Source organism: Dipodomys merriami, unplaced genomic scaffold (genome assembly GCF_024711535.1).
Source record: "Dipodomys merriami isolate MVZ:Mamm:240054 unplaced genomic scaffold, mDipMer1.0.p SCAF_33, whole genome shotgun sequence".
Taxonomy (NCBI): domain Eukaryota; kingdom Metazoa; phylum Chordata; class Mammalia; order Rodentia; family Heteromyidae; genus Dipodomys; species Dipodomys merriami.
The window spans coordinates 1,687,837-1,711,554 of NW_027204826.1; the positions used below are offsets into that span (position 1 = coordinate 1,687,837).

General features: G+C 46.6%; 1 protein-coding gene across 2 annotated transcripts in view; it reads left to right on the top strand.

Moving 5' to 3' along the window:
* The first annotated feature begins 171 nt into the window (after positions 1-171).
* Positions 172-23,718, top strand: part of Ube2q2 (ubiquitin conjugating enzyme E2 Q2) — a 46,697-nt gene continuing 23,150 nt past the window's right edge. The window contains exons 1-3 of one of the 2 annotated variants that reach the window (XM_070042804.1): positions 175-673; positions 11,968-12,069; positions 18,012-18,116. In XM_070042804.1, coding sequence (XP_069898905.1) covers positions 473-673; positions 11,968-12,069; positions 18,012-18,116 — 408 coding nt within the window. In that variant the 5' untranslated portion in view covers positions 175-472. Of the gene's footprint in view, positions 674-11,967; positions 12,070-18,011; positions 18,117-23,718 lie in introns of both variants that reach the window. The other variant, XM_070042805.1, reaches the window with a different exon arrangement.

The following is a 23,718-nucleotide window of genomic DNA, read 5'->3' on the forward strand; positions in this document are numbered from 1 at the left end:
CCCTCCCCATCTCCCCAGGCCCGGCTCCCGTCCGCCGCGGGGAGGTCATGGGCGAGGGGGGGGGGGGCGGCCGGGCGGGGGTGCGCGCGCACCCAGGGGCGGCGGGCACGCGCCGCGGCGGGCGTTCTGGCGGGCGCGCGCGCGCGGAGGGGCGGGGACGAGGGCAGCCCTTTCCCAGGCGAGGGCGAGGACGGGGGCGGCGTCGCGGTCGCCCTTTTAAGCCGCGGGGCCGCCACCTCCCGCCGGTGGAGTCGGTTACAAAGGCAGCGGCGGCTCGCGGAGGCCGCGCGCCCCTCGCCATTTTCCCCAGCCGCGCTCCGACGCGGGTCGTCGTCGTAGCGGGAAAGGCGGAGCCGTGAGAACGCGGCCCCGGGCCGGGCCCCGCGGGGGCGGTCGCGGCGGCGGCCGCCGTGACGGCGACTTCAGGTCAGACGCTTCTCCCCACACCCCTCCTTCCGGAGATGAGGGGAAGATGTCGGTGTCAGGGCTCAAGGCCGAGCTGAAGTTCCTGGCGTCCATCTTCGACAAGAGCCACGAGCGATTCCGCATCGTCAGCTGGAAGCTGGACGAGCTGCACTGCCAGTTCCTGGTGCCGCCGGCGCCGGCGCCGCTCGGCAGCCCGCACCCGCCGCCGCCGCCGCCGCCGCCGCTCACCCTCCACTGCAACATCACGGTGAGGGGGGGCCGGGGGCGCCCCGAGTGCCCCCGCCCGGGCGCCGCCCCACCCCCATCCCCCCGGGCGGGGCGGGCGGCCGGCCACGCCCCCTCCCTGCGATTGGCCGGCGCGGGGCCCGGGGGGCGGGGCGGGGGGGCGGGCGCGGCCCGGGCGTTTTGGCCCCCGGCGGCCCCCGTCCGCGCCCGTTGCCATGGCAGCCCGCAGCCGCGCCTCGGGGACCGCGGAAGCGCCGTGTCCCGAGGCCCCCAAAGGCTCTTTTTCTTTTCTTTCTTTTCTGGCCTTGCCTTTAAATTTCCTACAGAAGTTTCCCCCGCGCATCCAGCTGTGTCTGAGTGCGTGGCTGCTCTCGGGGCGGGCGCGGGCAGGGGAGGGCCGCCCTGCCGGCCGTCGGGTCGCGGGGGCCGCGCCGTCCCCCTTTCTCTCGGTGATTTCGCGGTGACCCCGGTCTCCCCCTTCCCCGGCTCGGCCCCCGGGTCACGCAGTCCAGCGTTATTCTCGTTCGTACTTGTCTGTTCATGTATTTTTAAAGTTGGAGTTCGAGAAGACACTAACGCCGGAATGCGGCCTAGGGGGGGGCGGGAGAGGGGGCTCGGGGGGGTGGGAGAGGGGGCGCGGGGGGCGGGAGAGGGGGCGCGGGGGTGTGTGGGGGAGAGGGGGGCGCGGGGGGGGTGTGGGGGAGAGGGGGTGCGGGGGGGGCGGGAGAGGGGGCGCGGGACAGGGGAGCGCGGACCCTGGGCCCCCGACCCCCTCCCGGGAAGGCGGCGCGAGGCGGCAGAGCCCCCTCCGCGTGGAGGGATTGTGAAGCACGCGTGGACCGCAGGGAGCCAGCCCGGGCGGTGTGCACCCGTGGGGGGGGTGGGGGGGTCGGCCGAGGCTGCCAGGTCACCACGGCTGACCTGGAAGTCCTCAGCAGGAGGCTGCGGGAGTGAGATGAGCGCCCCAGCTCCCGCCTCGAGGCCCAGACTTCCAGACTTCTTGCGGGAGACCTGGGCGCGGGGTGCAGGTGGGGGCCAGTTTCATGCAGCAAAGCCAGACTACCACGAGGACTATATGAAAGCCGAAGAGAGCGACTGATTTTAACTTAGTAGCCGTGTACGGTTTTGGAGAGCTGGAGGAAGGACAGGACCCTTGGGGACAGGGAAGCTCCACAACGTGCACGGTTGTTTGTGGGCGGCCGCCACTGCTCAGACTGGGGAAGCTCAGGATTTAGGCTGAAGATTTTTCCAAATATGGGAAACCGGAAGTGGTGAGATCGACGGTATCAGCGCTGGCTAGCCTCAACGGCTTGCAGGACGATTTTTTCTGGTAGAAAATTGGGATGTTAGCTGGGAAAGGTGGCTCTGGTTTAAAGGAGAGGGGTCGCCTGGCGCTGGTGGCTCACGCCTGTAATCCCAGCTACTCAGGAGGCTGAGATCTGAGGATCGCGGTTCAAAGCCAGCCTGGGGAGGAGAGACCGAGAGACTCCTATCTCCAATAAACCACCAGAAAACCGGAAGTGGCGCTGTAGCTCAAGGGGTAGAGCGCTCGCCTTGAGCTGAAGAGCTGAGGGACAGCGCCCAGGCCCAGAGTTCAAGTCCCATGACCAACAACAAAAAAAAAAAAATAAAGGAGAGGGGTCTGAACTGATAGGCAAAAAGGGGCCAAAAAGCCGCTCAGGTGCATTGGGAAAATGTGTCTACCATCCGGGACTGGAAGTGGTCAAGTGTGGCATGTCATGTTAGGGTTGTCTGTGTGCTTTCCAGTGGGGGCCGGATGGGGTGGGGTTGTTGCTGTGTTGACTTTTTTTTGGTGGGGATTTGGACTCAGGCCTGGACACTGTCCTGTAGTGGATAGACTAGGCGTTTTTGCTCAAGATTAGGTGTTCTACCACTTGAGCCACAGCTCCACCACTCCTCCTCCTCCTCCTCCTCCTCCTCCTCCTCCTCCTCCTCCTCCTCCTCCTCCTCCTCCTCCTTCTTCTTCTTCTTCTCCTTCTCCTCCTTCTCCTTCTCCTTCTCCTCCTCCTCCTCCTCCTTCTCCTCCTCCTCCTCCTCCTCCTCCTCCTCCTCCTCTTCTTCCTCCTCCTCCTCCTCCTCTTCCTCCTCCTCTTCCTCCTCTTCCTCCTCTTTTTCTTCTTCTGCTTAATTAGAGAGAAGAGTCTCTTGTACTTTCCTAGGTGGAGTGGCTTTGAATTGTGATCCTCAGATCTCGGCCTCCTCTGAGTAGCTAGATTACAGGTGTGAGCCACCAGCATCCAGCTTGTGCTGCTGGCATTTCTAATGCCAGGAGTGCAGTCCTGTCAGCAAATCTTTTCACCTGCATGGCCTGCAGTGCTCACTTGAGAACCATGTTGTTGACAGGACCTGCCTCAAAGAATGATTCCTGGATTAGGAAGGGGCAATGATGATGCTGACTTAGATTTGATAGGGAATAATGTATGGATACTGCCTGAAGAAGCTATTAAAATTGAGCTACTAGTGAATTGTGACAGACATTGTAAGAAGATAATCGTGCTCAGTATGAGGGTGTGCTAATTTTGTTATGGAAAAACATCATCAAGCATGTAATAGTTGAACAAGGGAGAGAAACACTGTGTTCCCAATCTTGTTTGACCCCTGCCCCATCTTGCATTATTCTGAATCAGATCCCACACATATCATTCTTGCTGAGCAGACGACTGTTTTGATGAAATCTTACACAGCTTATTTATGTTGCTTAAAAGGAAAAGAGCAAGGGGAAAAAATGGGGTTGGATTTCACATACCAGGATCTCCTATGGTATGTGTGTTTTCTTCCCCTTTTCTGTTTTCCGCTGGGTTTTTCTGGGGAAAAAATACTTGTAGCTTATTAAAAGAATGGGTTTCATATCTTCTGTAACTTCTCTTTATACTTGCTAAACCTTGCCCCTCCGTACTTGCTAAGCAGCATCCTCATTCTTATAACATTTGGAAGGATGGCATCTGGGTCATCCTCAAAAGTCGCTGTGCCCACATGGCTCAGCTTTCCAAACCAGCTGATTATCCTATGTGGAGTGCCCCTCACCCCTCCCTCCCTGTCACCCCAATCTGTCTTTGTGTGGTTGGCTGCCCTGCAAGGTTCCCCTTCCTTCCTCAGTTCTTAACCATTTATTTCTGCTTTGGTTATGTTTTCTTATGCTGTGTTAAAACAGAATTAATCTCCCTCTCTCCCTCCCTTCCCCTCCCTCTCTCTCCCTCCCCCCCTCCCTCTCCCTCTCCCTCCCAACCGCCCTCCCTCCTTCTCCTCCCCCCTCCCCCACTAGTGAGTTTGCTCACCAGGCCTGGGGCTTGAAATCAGGCCCTGGGAGCTGTACCTGAACCTCTTTGTGCTCAAGGCTAGCACTCTACCACTTGAACCACAGCTCCACTTCTGGCTTTTGTTGGTTAATTGGAGATGAATCTCTTGGACTTTCTTGCAAGGACCAGCTTCAAACCAAGGTCCTCAGATCTCAGCCTCCTGAGTAGTAGCTGGCATTACAGGCATGAGCAACTGTTGCCTGGACAGAATTTCTCTAAGTGTGGTGTTTTTTGTTTTTTGTTTTTGGATGGTGGCAGGAAAAATATTTTCCTAATTATGTTCTATGCTTTTTATCTGTGACTTCATAAATATTGTTTTGGCTGTATGTCCGGGATGGGGGTGGGGGACAGTTAAGATCTCCAGCATATTTGATAATAGGTTTCTTGTCCTTGTTCGTCAGCTGCCCATGGCCTGTCTGTCCATCCTGATCATTGCCTATGGCTCTCAAATGATGTTATAAAATGGAAGGGGCCCTCGACAGAAACGGTGCTCCCCACCTCTGCCGAAGCAGTCACCAGTCTAGCTGTAGATCTGAATGGCAGTCTGAACTGCCTTGAAGATAAGCTGCCAGAAAATGGGCCAGAAGTGCAGAAAGTGCTGGCCCAGAACCAACCGCGCAGGGTCACTAGGGTTTGATAGCAAGTCTGGGATTTGACTGCATAGTGAAGGCTCAGAAGTGAAGAACAGAACATAGATGTTTCCCAGCCCATGGAATTACTGCTTTCGTCATGCTTTCTAACTTTGTCTTGAACTAGAATATGAAGTACTCTTTTTTGACCTCAAGGAGCCTTTCTTTGGTGTTTCATGATACAACTTAAGTATTGTTTTTCCATTTTTGGTAAACATACCTAATTGCCAGTCAGTGCTAACAGTTGTATGATCACAAGCATACACACGCACGCGTGCGTGTACACACACACACACACACACACACACACACACACACACACACACACAGCCTGATTCAATGAAATGTGCAGTTTATTTTTTACAGCTTACAGCTTTTTTCTTTAGTCCTTTGGAAATGCTTACCACAACCTGGCAACCCCCCTTACTCCTTTTATGGACTTACTGGTAGCTGAGAACACTTGGTGAGGAATTGGAATAAAGAAATCTCTCTCAGAAAGTAAATAAGTTGGCAAATAAAAACTTGATTCTTTATTCTTTATATACTATAAATCACTTTGTGCAGGAGTGACTTTTGGTGGAACAGTTTTGTTTAGCTGATTTCGCTTCATTATATCCAAGAAAGTCTCTCCTGTAATAGGAAGATCCTAAGTCAGAATCTGAGCTGGTGGCTCATGCCTGTAATCACAGCTACTGAAAAGGCTGAGATCTGAAGGTTTTAGTTTGAAGCCAGCCCTGGCAGGAAAGTCCATAAAATCTCGGAGGAAGAGATTTAGTCTTCACTTAGTAGTTAGGATCTTAAAGGGAATCACTTACTGAGGCTCTTCTCTCTATAAAATAGCAGGAATGAAATAGAAATAACATAGACAATACCACATGCCCTGTATGAGGGTGTATGTAGGAAGGCTCTTTGGCAGTAATGCTGTATTCTGCAAATAGTAGAAATAAGATACCAAGTGTTTCCAAAATAAAATGTGCCACACGTGGTTTCATCGTGGTGACACAACATTTTATTTTGGAAATAACTTCATAACATATTCTCATGGGCAATCAGGCCATGCTGTTGACGTCTTCAGTTTTGTTTTTCTGGTCTTATGCACTGATGGTGAGCTGATGGCCACTGAAGAGCCTTGTTTGCTCATCCCTCCCAAGTGGACTTGGGGAAGCCATGGGGAAGACAGTGCTGACCTTGGGCTCCTGACTTACTTTCTGGCCAGAAGGAACCAGTGTCTTCAGTTATTTGACAAGTGTAGAGCGAGAGTGAAACTCCTCTTGGGTTTGTCCTGCCCTAACTGTACTTGTATGCCCTTTGAAAGAAGAGACTTAGCTTTCTCTTGTGTGCATGGTGGTGGTTGGGTTGTTTTTTTTTTTTTTTTTTTTGGTGCTAGTCCTGGGGTCTGAACTCAGGGCCTGGTTGCCATCCCTTAGTTATTTTTTAAAAAAAAATGTTATTGTACAGATGCTGTACAGAGGGGTTACAGTTATATGAGTAAAGCAAGGAGTACATTTCTTGTCTAGCATTATGCTTTTGTTATTGTTGTTGTTTTTTGCTCAAGGCTGGCCCTCTACCATTTTAAACAGGTCTACTTGTGGCTTTTTGGTGGTTCATTGGAGATAAGAGTCTCATGGACTTTTCTGCCTGGGCCACAGTCCTCAGATCTCAACCTCCTAAGTAGCTAGGATTGTAAGAATGAGCTGCCAGTGCACAGTTGGATGGTGTCTTTTGTTCAATTTAGATCTGGAAAAGGGTATAAAAGCAGAAAATAGCTAGGGCAGCTAGTGGAGGGGTGAGGCTTTGGAGCGAAATAGTCTCTGCTAAGGAAAAGCATTGCCAAAGGGTAATTAGTGGGCTGTCTTTTCCTAAGGCCTTTGTGACAGTGGTCTGCTGTATCTTCTAATAGATCATTCTGGAAGACAGTTCCTACTGGATCTCTGGAACAGCCTGGGTGCTTGAGTCCTGGCCTCTCTTCACTTGTTCTTGAGTAGCTTCGATTGACTTGAGATGCCTAGAAGTGAGCCCTGTAGCAGGGAACATCTAGTTCCCCTGGCTTCACCCACCTGGCATCTTATCCCTGGGAACGGATGGGTGGGAGTGTTAGTGCTTTTTTAGGTTTTGTGCAGGTCCTGGGGCTTGAACTCAGGCCCTGGGCACTGTCCCTGAGCTTCTTTGATCAAGGCTAATGCTATACTGCTTGATCCACAGCTCCACTTCTAGCTTTTTGGTGATTCATGGGAGCTATTTCCTACCCAGGCTGGCTTTACATTGTGATCCTTTGCTCTCAGCCTCCTGAGTAGCTAGGATTACAGGTGTGAGCCACTTGTACCTGGCTTTTGTTCAGGTATTGTGTTAGGAAAGTAGCCCAGTGAGCCCAGTGACCCCTAGGGGAGCTGTGTAGGTTGATATAAACAGTGATTGAATAGTTCCCCAAGGAAGAATTTTTGGGCACCAGGCAAGAAGTGGGAAGGTCAGTGGTTTCTGATGTTTCTGGGCTCAGGACTCCTTTACGAGCTTAAAATTGTATTTAAGAGGGCTGGGCGTGGTACTTCCCATCTGTAATCCTAGCTCTGGGGCAGAAATGGGTGGATTGAGGTCTAAGGCCAAAACAATCAATGAAAGTTAGTGAGGCAGTATTTCAACAAACAGGGTGAGAGCATTTACTCCTCTTAAAAGGGAGGCAGAAGCAGAAGGCCCTGAGGCTCAGCTTGGGCAAAACCCTATCCAGCAAAAGGACTAAGGGCATGGTCCGAGCCCTATGACCACCAAAAAAATGTTGAGAGTGTACGCTTTTGTTCTGTCAGGTAAATAACCATGGCTATTTAAATGAATACTTAAAAACATTAAGAATTCATTACATGAATGTAATGAAACTATAAATGTTTATTTTTTATTTTCTATTTTTTGCCAGTCCTGGGGCTTGAACTCAGGGCCTGGGCCTTGTGTCTGAGCTGCTGCTTCTTTTTTTTCTTGGTCCATTGTGGGGCTTGAGCTCTGGGTCTGGGTGTTGTCCTTGCGCTCTTCAGCTCAAGGCGAGCGCTCTACCACTTGAGTCACAGTGCCACTTCCAGTTTTCTAGTGGTTTATTGGAGAGAAGAGTCTCACAGACTTTCCTGTCAGGCTGGCTTTGAACCACGATCCTCAGATCTCAGCCTCCTGAGTAGCTAGGATTACAGGCATGAGCCACCAGCACCTGGCATCCCTGAGTTTCTTTTGCTCAAGGCTAGAGTTATAACACTTGAACGACAGCATGGCCTTTTCTGTGTATGTGGTACTGAGGAATTGAACCCAGGGCTTCACTCATGCTAGGCAAGCATGAAGCCCCTTTTGTATGCACAGATGTACATTATTTTCCGAATTTATTTGGTGTCACTCACTTCCTGCATTCAGTATGTTGTATGATACGCTGTTTTTGTCAAAAAATGTGACCCAATAGGGCTGGGAAGGTAGCTCAGTGGTAGAGCGCTTGCCTTGAATGCCTGAGGCCCTGGGTTCGATTCCTCAGCACCACATAAACAAAAAGAAAAAAGCCAGAAGTGGTGCTGTGGCTCAAGTGGTAGAGCGCTAGCCTTGAGCTGAAGAGCTGAGGGATAGCGCCCAGGCCCGGAGTTCAGGCCCCATGACCGGACCCCCCCCCCAAAAAAAAATGTGACCGAAATCTGACTGTGCATATACTTGATTGGAAAAAGAAATAATTTAAGAGCTATTTTATATAATTGTAAATGTGTTGCTTTTCTACAAAATGATCTACCTGGAAGTATAGCTCTTTCATTCTTGCATGATATTAAATATCATGTATTGGCTATTTGGAAAATATTGGTTCATTATGTTCTAAATGTTGATAAGTTTCACTGTACACATCAAAAACATGTCCACCAACATGGACAGTCTCATCAGAATGCCTTTGGGAAGCTTTGGGCTCACACAGACACAAGTGTTCTAAAATTCCTTTCTTTGCTTGAAAAGTTGATTTTTTTTTTTTTTTTTTTTGGTCCCAGTCCTGAGACTTGAACATGAGGCCTGGGAACTGTCCCTGAGTTTTTGCTCAAAGCTAATGCTCTACCATTTGAGCCACAGCACCATTGCTACCTGCTTATTTGGAAAAAGGATCTTAGGGATTTTTTGGCCCAGGCTGGCTCTGAATCTTAAACCTCAGATCTCAGCCTCCTGGGTAGCTAGGATTTCAGGCATGAGTCATCCACCAGTGCCTGGCTGAAATGTGAATTTGATTGGCAAAATACACCATTCTTTGCTTTTCTGAAAGATCAGAATATCTTTTTGAGAAAATGTGTGCCCCAACCCAACTTGGAACAATTGTTACCCTCTTCCCAGATAAAAATGATACTCCATGAGCTAGGTCAGATGAACCCCCTACCCTGGGTCACACAAGTGGTTGTTTTTTGTTACTTTGTTTTTTGTCCAGGTTTCTGTAGGTGCAGAATGTTTCATCATTGCAGTGTTAAAAAGATACATTTAAGTATCAACATTAACAAGAAATAACTTTTAGTGCGTGAACACAGACTTTCTCTTTTATAGCTTACACGGGTTATACAGGGATTTCATGATTGCACTTCCACTCATTTGCCAGATATTTCAAACAGCCTCCCTCACCACTCTGTGGGTCTCCCTTTTCCACATCAATAGCTTGCATTGTTCTGTATTCATAGCTGCAAATCATCTATGTGAACTGTATTGATCCTTTCATCCTCCTTGCTAGCCCAGCCCCTTCCTGCTAGCATCTACCTCCACAGAGTCTACTACTTACCCATCCCCTGTTGATCGGAACATTCTTTGAGGTTCTTGTTGCTGTTCTTACATATACGTGCAGTGTATTTCAAGTTATTCACCCTTGCTGGGTGCTGGTAGCTTACACTTGTACCTACTCAGGGGGCTGAGATCTGAGGATCATGGTTCAAGACCAACTCAGGCAGGAAAAGTCTGTGAGACGCTTATCTCCAATTAACTACTAAAAAGGCAGAAATGGTGCTAAAACCATTTTTGCTCATGGCAAGGCTCAGGGACAGTGCCCAGGCCCTGAGTTCAAGTTCTAGGACCAGCATGCACGCACGCACGCACCACCTCCTACCTTTCTTTCTATCTGTAACAAGTGAACCTTGCCTCCGGTCAGGCATTGTGCTCTCACAGGTGGTGTGTGGGAGGGCTGGAGCCGTTTCAAGGCTGGCCAGGCGGAGGCCCCGCCTGAGGTCAGTCTCAGCGTTGTCAGGGTTCATCTCACGTGGTGTTGGTCTGATCTGAGGGCCTGTGTTAGCTCTGATTGTCATTTCTTCTCCGCAGTGTCGGTAAGCCCTTACAAGGCCTGGGAACCTGCCTTCCATCAGGGGAGCCACTGAAAGCAGAAGGGAAAAGCTGCACATCGATGGTGGCAGGCCCGGCCTCTGTCTGTTATTCTTCTAACACTTGATGTTTGAAGTGGAAGACACTTGATGTCTTTTTTTTTTTTTTTAAGCTATTACACTGTAAGGCCAAGTGTAATAGTGCCTAGCTGTAATCCCAGCTCTTGGGAGGACTGAGAGTTCAAGGCCACCCTAGCCTACAGAGAGCTAGATCCTGACTCTAAACACAAAGCAAAAGCAAAGAAAATAAGTTACATTCTGTGTTTCAGTCAAAGAAGGCAGAGAAAACCATTAGGAATAGTAATTAAATAGCATTATTTTTTCTTTTATAGACAAGGTCTCCCTGTGTTGCCCCAGACTACCTTGAACTTATGATGCTCCTGCCTCAGCATTTGGGAGGTATTATAGGCGATTATAGGCGAGTGCCATCCTGCCTGGTTACATGGAATAAACTTTAGACTCATTCCTAGTGGAGGAAAAAACTATCTCAGAGTAGCTTCTGCAGTTACAATATTCAGAAGGCAGGAACAGAGGAACTTACAAGGCTTTAAAGATATATTCCGTGGCTTTATTATTATTTTTTATAAACATTTTTTATTGTGAAAATACTGTACAGAGGGGTTAAAATTACATGGGAAAGATAATGAGTACATTTCTTATCAAACATTGTAGCCTCCTCCTTTGTTTCCTCTTCCCATCCCTTCCCATCCTTTCCCCCGTCCCCCCCACCAAAGTTGTAAAGTTCGTTTTTCGACTTAAGGACTTGTACAACTCATGTTGCAATGGGTCCTCCTGTATCCCTGTTTTAACGATTTGTTTTTTCTCTTCCCCTCCACATATACCAACATCATATATAGTGAAAGCAGGGGTTATACCATGGGGGAGGGACATACAAAGCAACAAAGACATAATCTTATAAATATGTTAGAAACAATCACAGGAAAGATCTCTCTCTCTTTTTTTTTTTGTCAGTCATGGGGCTTGAGCTCTAGGCCTGGGAACTGTGAGCAATTCAGCTCAAGGCTCATGCTCTACCACTCATGGCTTTATTTTTAAAGTTCAGAGTGAGATGTTCTAAAAGTTTAGAAATGTAACTTCTAAAAATAAATAAATAAATAAATTTGATGCTGGTCCTGAGGTTTGCACTTAGGGCCTGAGTACTGCCCCTGAACTTCTTTGTTCAAGTCTAGTGCTGTACCACTTGAGTCCACCTCTGCTTCTAGCTTTTTTTTTTTTTTTTTGCCAGTCATGGGGCCTGAACTCTGGGCCTGGGCGCTGTCCCTCAGCTCTTCAGCTCAAGGCTAGCGCTCTACCACTTGAGCTACAGCACCACTTCCGGCTTTTTCTGCTTATGTGGTGCTGAGGAATTGAACCCAGGGCCTCATGCATGCGAGGCAAGCACTCTACCACTGAACCACCTTCCCAGCCCCGGCATTTTGTTTTTTGTTGCTTCATTGGAGATAATTCTCACAGACTTTCCTGTCCAGGCTGACCTCAAACCGAGATCCTCTGATCTCAGCCTCCTGACTAGCTAGGATTATAGGCAAGAGCCTATAATCTTTGCCAGTGCCTGGCAGCAATTTTAGTTTTGAAAGTCCATAAGAAAGAATTTGGTTTCTACCTACCTGAGTTTTAACTTCTTTTCTTTTCTTTTTTTTTTTGTTTTTTTGGTTTTTTTTTTTGGGTCCGGTTGTGGGGCCTGAACTCTGGGCCTGGGCGCTGTCCCTCAACTCTTCAGCTCAAGGCTAGCGCTCTACCACTTGAGCCATAGCACCACTTCCGGCTTTTTTCATTTTGCTTATGTGGTGCTGAGGAATTGAACCCAGGGCCTCTGGCATGCAAGGCAAGCACTCTACCACTGAGCCACCTTCCCAGCCCCTCTCCCTACCTGAGTTTTATTGATACATTTTGCTGGGTTCCACACTTAACCTTGTCATTTAGTGGTTTATTTATTTATGGTTTAGTTGCGTGTGCAAATTGGTGTGTCTGTTGGTGTATGTAACATTTCTGTCTCTGTCACAGGAGTCTTACCCATCGTCCTCCCCAATATGGTTTGTGGACTCGGATGACCCAAACCTAACATCAGTTTTGGAACATCTAGAAGATAACAAGAACAACAATTCGGTGAGAAAATAAGCCAAACTATTGTTTTTTCCCTTCTTGTTATATATAAAAATTAATTGTTAAGAAGTAGTATAATCTTAGAGGGGCTAAAAAAGTAGGTGGCTTTTTTTGTTTGTTTTAAAGTTCTTCAAGTTCTGCCTACAACCTGGTGTCTCTCTCTCTTTCTCTCTCACGTACACATAGGCATGTACACATGCACGTACACACAGACCCACATATAACCTTGATGTAGACTAGGAATTAGGGATCTCTTTTTCCCTGCATTCTGACCATGAAACCACGCAAGCGTCTCTGCAGAGCCTGTTAGCTAGGGTGGGAGGGAGTATGGGTGTGGCATGGTGCAGCGTTAGTTAGGTGGTGAGGCTCTGTCAGTCTGCAGGCGAGGCTAAAGATGTGGAGGTAGAAGGTTTGCTTATCCATGGGGGAGGGAGGATTACATTTTAAGACCCTCTGTTGATGTCTAAGTCTGCGTTTCCTATATGCATGCACCTATAGTACTATTCAGTTTATAAATTAGGTTTAGTAAGAAATCAGCAACAACTAGTTATAAAATAGAAACTGAAAGTATGGCCCAAGTGGTAAATAGCATTTATCTAGCAAATGTAAGTCCCTGAGCTCAATCCCCAGCACCATCATTTAAAAAAAAATAATTATAGCAGTATATTGTAACAAAAGTTATTTAAGCCAAGTGCCCGTGGCTTACGCCTGTAATCCCAGCAACTCAGGGGGCTGAGATTTGAGGATTGCGGTTTCAAGCCAGTCCAGGCTGGCTTCTGTGAGGCTCTTCACTCCAACAAACTGCCAAAACAGCCGGAAGTGGAGTTGTGGCTCATGTGGCAGAGCAAGCAAAAAGATGCTCAGGGACAGTGCTCAGAGTTCAAGCACCAGAACCAACACACATACACTCACACTAAGAGAAAGTTATTTAAAACTAGGAGTGAGTTACTTTTGAAGTTTTCCATTTAACATATTTGGGATTTGGATAAATAAAACTGTAGAATGTAAAACTAGTATAGGAGGAAGCGACAGCGAAAAGGTATGTTTTTTCCCACTTTATCAAAATGGAAAAATATTTTTTCTTTGTAAATAAACTTCTAAGTGGGAACTTAGAACCCTAGTAAAATGAGACAAAAAAGAAAGTTGAAATCTCTCATGATTTTTTTACCTCATCTGACCACTTTTGGCTATTCTGTCTTTTTTTTGGTCTTTGCAAATAGAATATATATTCTTATGTATGTTTGAATTGTTATGGTTATATTTAATATAGTTTAATATCTTATTAAGTGTTATCATTGTTATTTCCCATGAAGTCATAAAGACTTTACCAAGAAGAAAATAATCATTTGATTTGAAGGTAGTGTGATTGTGAAAGTCAAGGAACCAGTTGGAAAAAAGAATTTTTAGTGGTTCTGGAAGTGACCCCATAGCTCATACTTGCTAGGCAAGTGCTCTGCCACTTAGCCACGCCCAAGTCTCCACCCAAACCGTTTTTAAAATGACTTGTTAAAATCTATCTTATAAAATACCAGTAGTGTTCCCAAATTTCAGGTAGAAAAGAGTATTTTATTGACAATTATAGTAAAAACAAACAAACAAACAAACAAACAAACCCCAAACAGCAAACCAACATCTAGGAATAAGCTTAGATGTATATGGTTTTTAATGAGAAAAGTTGTACACTTTTGCTGAAGTGGAATGAAAGACTAGGTATTCTAGATTCCTGCATGGGAAACTCCTGTCCTAAGTATGCTCACTTACCTTCCTATTCTCATAGTCATTCAAATGCAATGCAATGTCACAAAAAATCCCACCAGATTTAGTTGTGGAACTTGACAGAATGATTCTAAAGTTTGTTTAGGCTTTTTGTTTTTCTGTTTTTGGTGGTTCTTTTCCTTGTGCTGGGAATTGAATGCAGTGTCATGAACACTTCGGGCAAACACTTTTCACTGAGCTGACCCAGCTCTTTAAAGGAGAACAAACAGAAATGTAAACAGGCACCTGGCACCAGTGGCTTACACCAGCTAACTACTCAGTAAGCTGAGCTCTGAGGATCATGTTTGAATTCAGACTGGGCAAGAAAGACTCTCATCTCCAATTAGCCATAAAAAAGATGAAGTAGAGGTGTAGCTCATATGGTAGAATACCAGCCTTAAGCAAAAAAGCTCAGGGATAACATTGAGGCCCTGAGTTGGAACCCCAGGACTATAAACACATGGGGACACGCACCACTTGCAGCTTTTCCTGTTTATGTGGTACCATGGAATTGAACCTAGGGCTTCATGCATGCTAGGCAAGCACTCTACCACTAAGCCACCTTCTCAGCCCACAGATTCTTTTTTTTTTTTTTTAAGTAAAAAAAAAAAACCAAATAGTTGTATAAAGAAGTTTCAATTCAACATGTCAGTGTATGAACACTATCTAAACACATCTGTTCTTACAATCAAGATCAGTTGTGAGATTCTTTTTAAGGCTGGTATGGAGAGGGGTGCATGAAAGGAAGAGATAAAAGTCTAACACTCAGAGACGATGGTTGCATCTCAGCAGGGTTACTGGGAGCGTGGGTGCCCTCCTCCTGGCGGCACTGCCCCCTCTTAGGAAGGTGTCTCTGACACAGTGATGCTGTTTGTAATAGCAAAAGGATGGGTCACCTTCCAGTGCCTAGAATGCTCCATCAAAAATTCTCATAAAATGCCAGGCGCTGGTGGCTCACGCCTGTAATCCTAGCTACTCAGGAGGCTGAGAGCTGAGGATCATGGTTCAAAGCCAGCCCAGGCAGGAAAGTCAGTGAGACTCTTATCCCCAATAAACCACTTAGAAAACCGGAAGTGTCACAGTGGCTCAAGTAGTAGAGTGCCAGCCTTGAGCTGAAGAGCTGAGGGACAGCGCCCAGACCCAGAGTTCATGCCCCATGACTGACAAAAAAAAAAAAAATTCTCATAAAGCCAGGTGCTGGTGACTCATGCCTGTAATCCTAGCTACTCATGAAACTGAGATCTGAGGATTGTGGTTCGAAGCCAGCTCTGGTAGGAAATCCATGAGATTCTTACTCCAATGAACCACCAGGAAACTGGAAGTGGCACTGTGGTTCAAGTGGTAGAGCACTGGCTTTGAGCTGAAGAGCTGAGGGACAGTGCCCAGGCCCAGAGTTCAAGCCTCACGACTGGCAATGAATCAATCAATAAATAAAATTCTCATAAAGGCTGGGCACTGGTGACTCATGCCTGTAATCTTTGCTACTCAGGAGGCTGAGATCTTAGGATTGGGGTTCGAAGCCAGCTCAGGCAGAAAAGCCCCCATGAGACTCTTTATCTCTAATTACCAGAAAACCAGAAGTGGTGATGTGTCTCAAGTGGTAGAGCGCTAGCCTTGAGCACAAAGAGGTAGGGACAGCACCCAGGCCCTGAGTTCAAGCCCTACAACACACTCTCTCTGTCTCTGTCTCTCTCTCTCTGTCTGTCTGTCTCTCTCCCCCCCTCCACACTTCTCATAAAGTTTAAGTAGGATATATAATTAGATCTAATGTTATTTTAAAAAAATGAATGCACTTACATGAAGGATAAATGAGCTCACCTTTCACTTTCACGGTTTCTCACAATCCAGCTTCTAGAAAATAAGCTGAATACTGCCTTCCTTCCTCATTTACACTACAGTTGATCTTCTACTTGTTCTATCCAGCGGTTCCTTTCTACACCTCAAATGGGCCCTTCTGAAGCATTTTGATAGTTGACTGTCCCTGGGTGGAGCATTTATTATATAGTCCACTAATAAAGAGGTGGTTAAATCAAAATAAGGGTTTTATAGTTATATCCATTATGGTTAAAAATAATACAGCCGATTTGCATAGGAGCACATGCAAAGGTCTGAGGTGCGCTAAGCGAAAAATGAGGCATAGACAATTGTGGGCAATCCGGGCCCTTTGTGCACAGTGTAGTTAAAAAAGAAAATCTGTGTCTCTGCTGGCTTATCTGTACTTTTCTTTCTTTCCTCGTTGAATATAGGAAGCCATGAATACAGCACAAAAAATATTTTAAAGTAACGGTTGGCTTCCATGTGAGGTTGTTAATGGGGGTGAATAGACAAGGGCAGGAAGCAGCCTCGTGGATCTGGTTGTCCGTGGGCTCCGCTGGCCAGGCTCCCGCTTCTGTCTCCCACTGCTTGCCCTGGTCACCTTTGACTTCCCTCCTTTGTCAGCGTCTCTCTTCCCTTCTCATCCCGTGTTTCTCCGACTGGTTTCTACTTCCATGACTTAAGCCTAAGTCAGAATCTATCGCTACAACTCAGCCCTGTTTCAGACCCATTCATTGACATATTTATCCTGAATGGTCAGAAATCTCGCTGAAGTGTGTCATGGTTGTTTAACTAGTGACATCTCAGCTGACACCCAACATGTTTCCTTTATTTGTTTTTGTGATTGTGACAGATGAAATAATGAGGCTGCTCACCTGTGCCTGACCCCAACTTCTTTTTTATAGCTCTGTCCCTGAATCCCAGAACTAATAAGTTTTGAAGACCTTTCTGTTTGCCTTGTGAATAGTTCTTAAGTCCTTTCCTATGGTCTTGGTTCTCTTTCCCATCCCTCAAACACTTCATTTTTTTTTTTGGGGGGGGGAAGGGTAAAGCTGAAGATTCTAGAAGATGTACTCCATTTGGTGTCACCATATTGCTTCCTGCTGTAGGCCTTCTGCCCCTCCTTTGCGGGGGTCTCTGGGTCCAGAGCTATGTCCCCCATCACCCAGGCTCAGCTGCATTATGTACTTAGCCCAAAACAGAGCTGGCTGAGTGGGTAGCCATTCTAGCTGGGGCTTCTGCGTGATCCTAACTTCCTGCTCTGCCTTCCTCGCTTCTGCTTGCTTCTTTGTCTGCCTTGGAAAGGTCTGTTCTCTGCGTGTTTTATCCTGTTCTAATCCTGCCTCTGCCTTCTTAGTCCCTCATCAACCTGCTTCTTCCTCTTCATCTCTTTGTGGTCAGAGACACCCAGGAGAATGGCTTCTAACTAAGGGAAGTAAGCTCCAGTTTGAGGCTTGAAATATTGACCATTCTTCTTAAACTGCCCTCGTTAAATTCACAGATTGAAAAGAGTTTTAAACAGCCAAGGACATATTTTGCACACAGTTTACCTTGCTTACTTGTTTAAAGTAAATGTACTTACCAAATAATCTGGATAAAAACCGAAATACATTAAAGAAGGGGACTATTCGTAATAGTTTTCCTGGTAGGTGCCATTCACTCTGGGTGGGTTGTAGCTTTTTGGTTCTGTAGACGGGGACCCAGGCTCACACTGCCCGGTCACACTTGCCCCTGTACTTTTGAATGAATATGACTGTGGCACTGTGATTTTATAATCTATATACAGCAGTACTGCTGTTAGGTTCTCTTGTCCAACGTGAGTTTCTAAGAAAAGAGGTTGGTACACAGAAGTTGGACGATGTCTGGGACACCCTTGCTCAGCCCTTTTCTTGCTGTCATTCTGCCAGGTGTCAGTTGCAGGGTTTAGAGTCTAGCCAGTGCAACTTGGTTTTGCTTTTTTGTTATTTTTTGGTACCAGTCCTGGACTTGGACTCAGGGCCTGGGCACTGTCCCTGAGCCCTTTTGCTCAAGGGTAATGAGCTACCACTTCTAACTTTTTGGAACTTTATTGGAGATGAGTCTTACAGACTTACCTGCCCATGCTGGCTTTGAACCACGATCCGCAGATCTCAGCCTCCTGAGTAGAACTACCCACTCAGACATGAGCACCAGAACGTGGCTCTTTTATTTTTTTAATAGTATTATATTAGCAGCCCTTGAAAATACCTTAAAGCCTAACTGTCCCCCGTAGGCCTCATTGAGCAGGAAAGGGGTTGTCAGGTTCTTGTGGATTGATACAGTAGTTGTAGCATTATTCAATGTCTTCTAAGGGCTCCTTTTAACATAATGCTTATTTACTGAAATGTGTTTTGTAGCTTCGTCAGCAGTTGAAGTGGTTGATATGTGAACTCTGCAGATTATATAACCTCCCTAAACACCTGGATGTTGAGATGCTAGATCAGCCACTCCCCACGGGTCAGGTAAAGTAATGCTTCTCCAGTGTTCACGAGCTGAAATGAACTGTCTCAACCGATGCTATGATTTTTCTTTTAATCCTCACACAACTTCATTTAGAAAAGTGAGGCTTTTGTGTTCCTGGGCCTTGCTTGGTTTTATTGTAGATTACTAGAAATAACCTTCCCATTCTTAGGAGCTGCTGCTGTTTCTGTGAGCGCTCCAAGCGCTGCTCCCCAACCCAGTGTATTGGTTTGAACTGTGTTCCTGATTTCCATAAATGCTCCCCACCCTCAGCCTGTGTCCAGTCAGTTACCTTCACCTGAAGTCCATCTGCCCCAAGTCTGGTACCCCCAAGTGTCAGGACTGTCCTCTGGCCCCTCCCCCTGGCCCAACCTGTTGATCTGCCTATCTAGGCATCCGTTCCTGACTTTCACTCCAGTCCCTGAGGACTCAGCTCTTACACCACGTACACCTACGCCTGTCCGGAAGCACTGGCTCCTCACCAGGCCTCCCTTGCCATCCTTCCCTTCTGGTATGGCTTCTTATTTAGCAGTGTCTTCCTGAGTGATTCTTAGTTGGGGGAAATTAAAGAATTATGTTTTTCTCTTTCTGTGGTCTCTCTTCTGGACCCCCCTGGCTCTTTTGAATGGATCTTGGTAGGTGGGCCTCTGGGGGGGGATGTGCAGCTATCACCCCAAGGGTTTTCTTGTTTGATCTCCTAGAGTGGAATCCATCATTTCCTGGATTCTTGGCTGAGAGCTCATTTCACAATTTGCCCGAGCATATTCTGAAGTAAAAGCTTGAGGAAGTATGGAGAACTAGTGTATTCTTGGGGTTCCAGCTTCTGAAAAAATCACAGTCTGGACAACAGTGGGTGTGCATCTTGGTTCTGCTGATTGTTTGCTTCCGCTGTTGGGTGACACCTAGCTACTGTGTGCCTCATTACCCAATTCCTCAGTGATGACTTAACTAATGCGTGTCTATCTACCTACCTTGCTGGTTTGTTGTTGGTGGTGGTGGTGGTGGCTGGTTCTGGGCTTGAACTCAGGGCCTGGGCACTGTCCCTGAGTTCTTTTGCTCAAGGCTCGTACTCTACCACTTGAGCCACAGCTCTACTTCTGGCTTTTTGTGGTTAATTGGCAACAAGAATCTCCACAACCTTGCCTGAGCTGACTTCAAACCATTATCCTCAGCTCTCAGTCTCCTGAGTAGTTAGGATTACTGGCACCCAGCCTTTGTTTGTTTGTTTGCTTTTGCTAATGTTAGTTAAACAAAAGGTGATTTCACTGTTTCAATTTTAGGCAATGTGTTGATATTAATCTCACCCCTTTGTCAGTTTCCTTTCTCCTTCCCTTATCCCAAAACAGTATAAGCAGATTTCTTCAGTTTTCATAGTTGGAAATAATCTATTGCAGTGCTATTCATCCTCTTTCTAAATGTATTTTACAATTATTCATACTTTTTCTCTTTCCTCTCTTGTTTCTTCTTAAGTAGTCCCTTAGATTCATATTCTTAGTTTATCCATGTATATTATATATACACAAATATATATTATGCAAATGAGTATATTTGTATGTACATTGTACATTTGTGGGAATATGTATGTCTCATATGAGTGAAAACATACAGTACTTTGTTTTTTGAGCTTGGCTGTTCTCATTCAGCATGATGTCCTCCTATTGTGTCCATTTTCCTGCAGATTACATGATTTCATTTGTCTTTCTTGGCTGTGTCCTTTTCCATAGTGTGTGTGTCTTGGATACCTGGGTGTTCCATTGCCTCCCTTGAGTTACAGGACTGCGGCTCTGGTCTTATGTGGATAATAGAACATAGTTTCTGAGTTACATAACAAAATGTCCTCATTGGAATCACCCTTGCATTCCCATAATGAACATCATTAGAATGGGTATAATGCTTTATTTTTGGATTTCTTTTTACTGCTCTGAAGATTGTAATTTATTATTATTATTTTTTCGTGGCTAATTGAAGATAAAGTCTCATAGACATGCCTGCTAGGACTGGGGCTGGCTTTAAACAGCGATCCTCAGGTCTCAGCCTCCTGAGTAGCTAGGAGGCGTGTGCCCCTGGAGCCTGCCTTACTCCTCTTACTCTTCCTGTGTCCTGTTAATGAATATTGAATCTCTAGATTCCTGTTTTACATGTCCCTTAACTATTCTTTTGTTTTTAATTCTCTGGTCATCTTTCAGCCATATTGAAGGTCTTGTTTCAATTTTGTCTTCTTAAACACACCTAGTTCCATGAAGTCCACTGCCCTCTGGTTAGCTCTCTACATTTGTTTCTCCCTTTCCTCTCTTTAAAATCTCTCTCTCTCTCTCTCTCTTTTTTTTTTTTTTTGGTCGGTTGTGGGTCTTGAACTCTGGGCCTGGGCGCTGTCCCTCAGCTCTTCAGATCAAGCCTAGCACTCTACCACTTGAGCCACAGCACCACTTCGGTTTTCTGCTGGTTTATTGGAGATACAGAGTTTCACAGACTTTCTTCCCAGGGCTGGCTTTGAACTGTGATCCTCAGATCTCACCTCCTGAGTAGCTAGGATGACAGTGAGCCACTAACAACTGGCTCTCTTTAAAATCTTTGCATTTTTTTTCCCAGAAATTTCTTGCCCTTCACATAAGGATTCCTTCCTTCCTTCCTTCCTTCCTTCCTTCCTTCCTTCCTTCCTTCCTTCCTTCCTTCCTTCCTTCCTTCCTTCCTTCCTTCCTCTCTCTGTCTCTTGTCTCTGTCTCTCTCTCTTTCTCTCGTGGGGAGGGGGATGTAGTAGCTTCACAAAGCTATTGTTAAATGGTCCAGGGGGATTTTCCAGTCGTTTGGTTTTCTTCCCTGCTTGTGCTTCCAGGCCCTCGTTGGTCTTGCCAGCGTGGCAAGTTTTCTAGAGCTGGTTGCAGCCGCTGCCGCGCATGGGCGGTGCTGATCTGTGGCTCCCTTCCGCCTGCGCGCATGCGTGGTGCTGGGTGCTGGGCCGCGTGTCTCCCTTCCGCCAGGCGGATTCCACCCCCTCGTAGATGCGTGCTCTGGCTGTGGCTGGCGGGAAATAGCCCAGTCGCCCCAGATGGTTAAGGAGCAGTAAGTTACAACAGCAGCGGGTCTTTTCTCTTGCCTCTCTCACCCCAAGAGGTGTCCTGTGGAGGGGAATCCTTACCAGGTGTGGGGGCCAGGTACAGCAGCGGAGACGAATCCTGTGACGGGTTCCAGGGGTCCTCCTCTTTACCTGTGTCAGACCTGGCCTGCTCTTATCTTTTTATTCCCCTTAGATCCGAGCTCAGGACTCGGTGCCTGCCATTTGTTCTCATTGGCTAGCACTCTACCCAGTGAGCCACACCTCCAAGCCCTAGCATGGCCCTCTGGCTGCAGCCTGGACCCACCTGCCTCAGCCTTCGTGCCTCTCAGCCCTTTCGGGTCCCAGTCATTTCTGTGGGTCTTGGAAGGAAGGCTGCATTACAGCTGAGTGGGATTCGTCTTAGGATTTCACTTCCCTCACTCTCTTCTTTGTGTTAACTTACTTACCCTTTAGGTGGTGGGGCTTTATTATTCCTTTATAAAAATGAAGGGCCAGGACAGGCACTGGTGGCTCATGCCTGTAATCCTAGCTACTCAGAAGGCTGAGATCTGAGGATCGTGGTTCAAAGCCAGACCAGGCAGGAAAGTCCATGAGACTCTTATTTCCAATGAACCACCAGAAGTGGTAGAGTACTCGTCTTGAGCTGAAGAGCTCAGGGAAAGCACCCAGGCCCAGAGTTCAAGCCCCAAAACCAACAACAACAAAAAAGATGGGTTTTCTGGCCCCTGACTTGGTGGTCTACACACCTGAATTACTGTGAAATGATTCTTGAAATTCTCTGGGGTCAGGTTCTGAAATGCTCACATTTCAAAACTGTGCACCTCACTTGTGCTAGGCACCTTTAGGGCAGGTATGTTGTTCAGATACCAAACCCCCTGGGGAACAAGAGGTCCCCTCATCTTCCTTCTTGTGCTCACTACAGTCTGGTGCAAACCTTCTGGCTCGTTGCATTGGTGTGTGCATCCGGCTCACCAACCCCAAGTCATGTTTTTCTTAAGAATCACAATGTTGGGGCTGGGAAGGTGGCTCAGTGGTAGAGCGCTTGCCTTGCATGCTCAAGGCCCTGGGTTCGATTCCTCAGCACCACATAAGCAAAAAGAAAAAAGCTGGAAGTGGCGCTGTGGCTCAAGTGGTAGAGCGCTAGCCTTGAGCTGAAGAGCTGAGGGACAGTGCCCAGGCCCAGAGTTCAGGCCCCATGACCGGACCCAAAAAAAAAAAAAAAAAAAAAGAATCACAATGTTACAGATGCTTGCACACTGCTGAGATCCTGGTTGGCTTAATTTTGTGTCTAGATCTTTGAAACATTCAGGATCCCAACTTAAGCCACGCTGATGGTTAGAGACATGTTTCTGTGCCTTGTCCTAAGGAATCTTGTATTTTGGAATTTTGCCAAGCCTGGACATGAAAGCCTTTCCTAAAAGTCCATTGAAGTTATTTGTGAATCAACATTGAGTTGTGGTCTATAGAGACATATCCTGTAGTAAATAACATACTTTCAAAAAGAAAATTTACTCTTGAATGTGATTGTTATTTTCAACTTTTTTAGGGGTAGGGAGGGGTACTGAGGCTTAAACTGGGCCTGGGCACTGTCTCTTAGTTCTTCCTCTCAAGGCTGCGTTTGAGCCACAGCTTCACTTGTGACTTTTTGCTGGTTGATTGGAGATAAGAGTCTCAGGGACTTTTCTGTAGGGGTTGGCCTTGAACTGTGATCCTCAGATCTTAGCCTCCTGAGGAGCTAGAACTATAGATGTGAGCCACCAGCATCCAGCATATTCTCATTATACTTAGTTTTACGAAGTTTCTGTTCCTCTATCATGCCTGAGCTTTTAAAATGTAAGTCAGTTGAATTTATATACAACTTAAGGCATTTCAAGTAAAAAAGGTTGCCACTTCAGGAATCAGTTTGGAGTATTCATTATAAACAGAATCATATACATATAGCTATATAAATAAAATTTTCATATTTTTAAATTTTAAAAAATACTTGTTGCCTTTATTAATATATGACCAGTTGTCTTTGTTCCTAAGACAACTATTACATTGAATTATTCAGAATAGATTCTAGCCAGGCACCAGTGTCTCACACCTGTCATCCTAGCTACTCAGGAGGCTGAGATCTGAGGATCAGGGTTCAAAGCCAGCCTGGGAGGAAAGGCTGTGAGACTCTTATTTCCAGCTAAACACCAAAAAGCCAGAAGTGGAGCTGTGGTTCAAGTGGTAGAGTGCCAGCCTTGAGTGAAAAAAGCTCAGGGACAGTGTCCATGCCCTGAGTTCAAATGCCAGGACTGGCGTGCGCACGTGTGCACACACATGCACACACACACACACAAACAATAACAACAATAAAACCAGAATGGATTCTTTTTTTAAGAAGCTGGTAACTATTATCTGGATTTTAAAAATAAGTGTTGGAAGTGGCGCTGTAGCTCAAGTGGTAGAGTGCTAGCCTTGAGCTGAAGAGCTGAGGGACAGGGCTCAGGCCCAGAGCTCAAGCCCCATGACCGACCAAAAAAAAAAAAAAAAAACTCTAAAAATAAGTGTTCATCTTT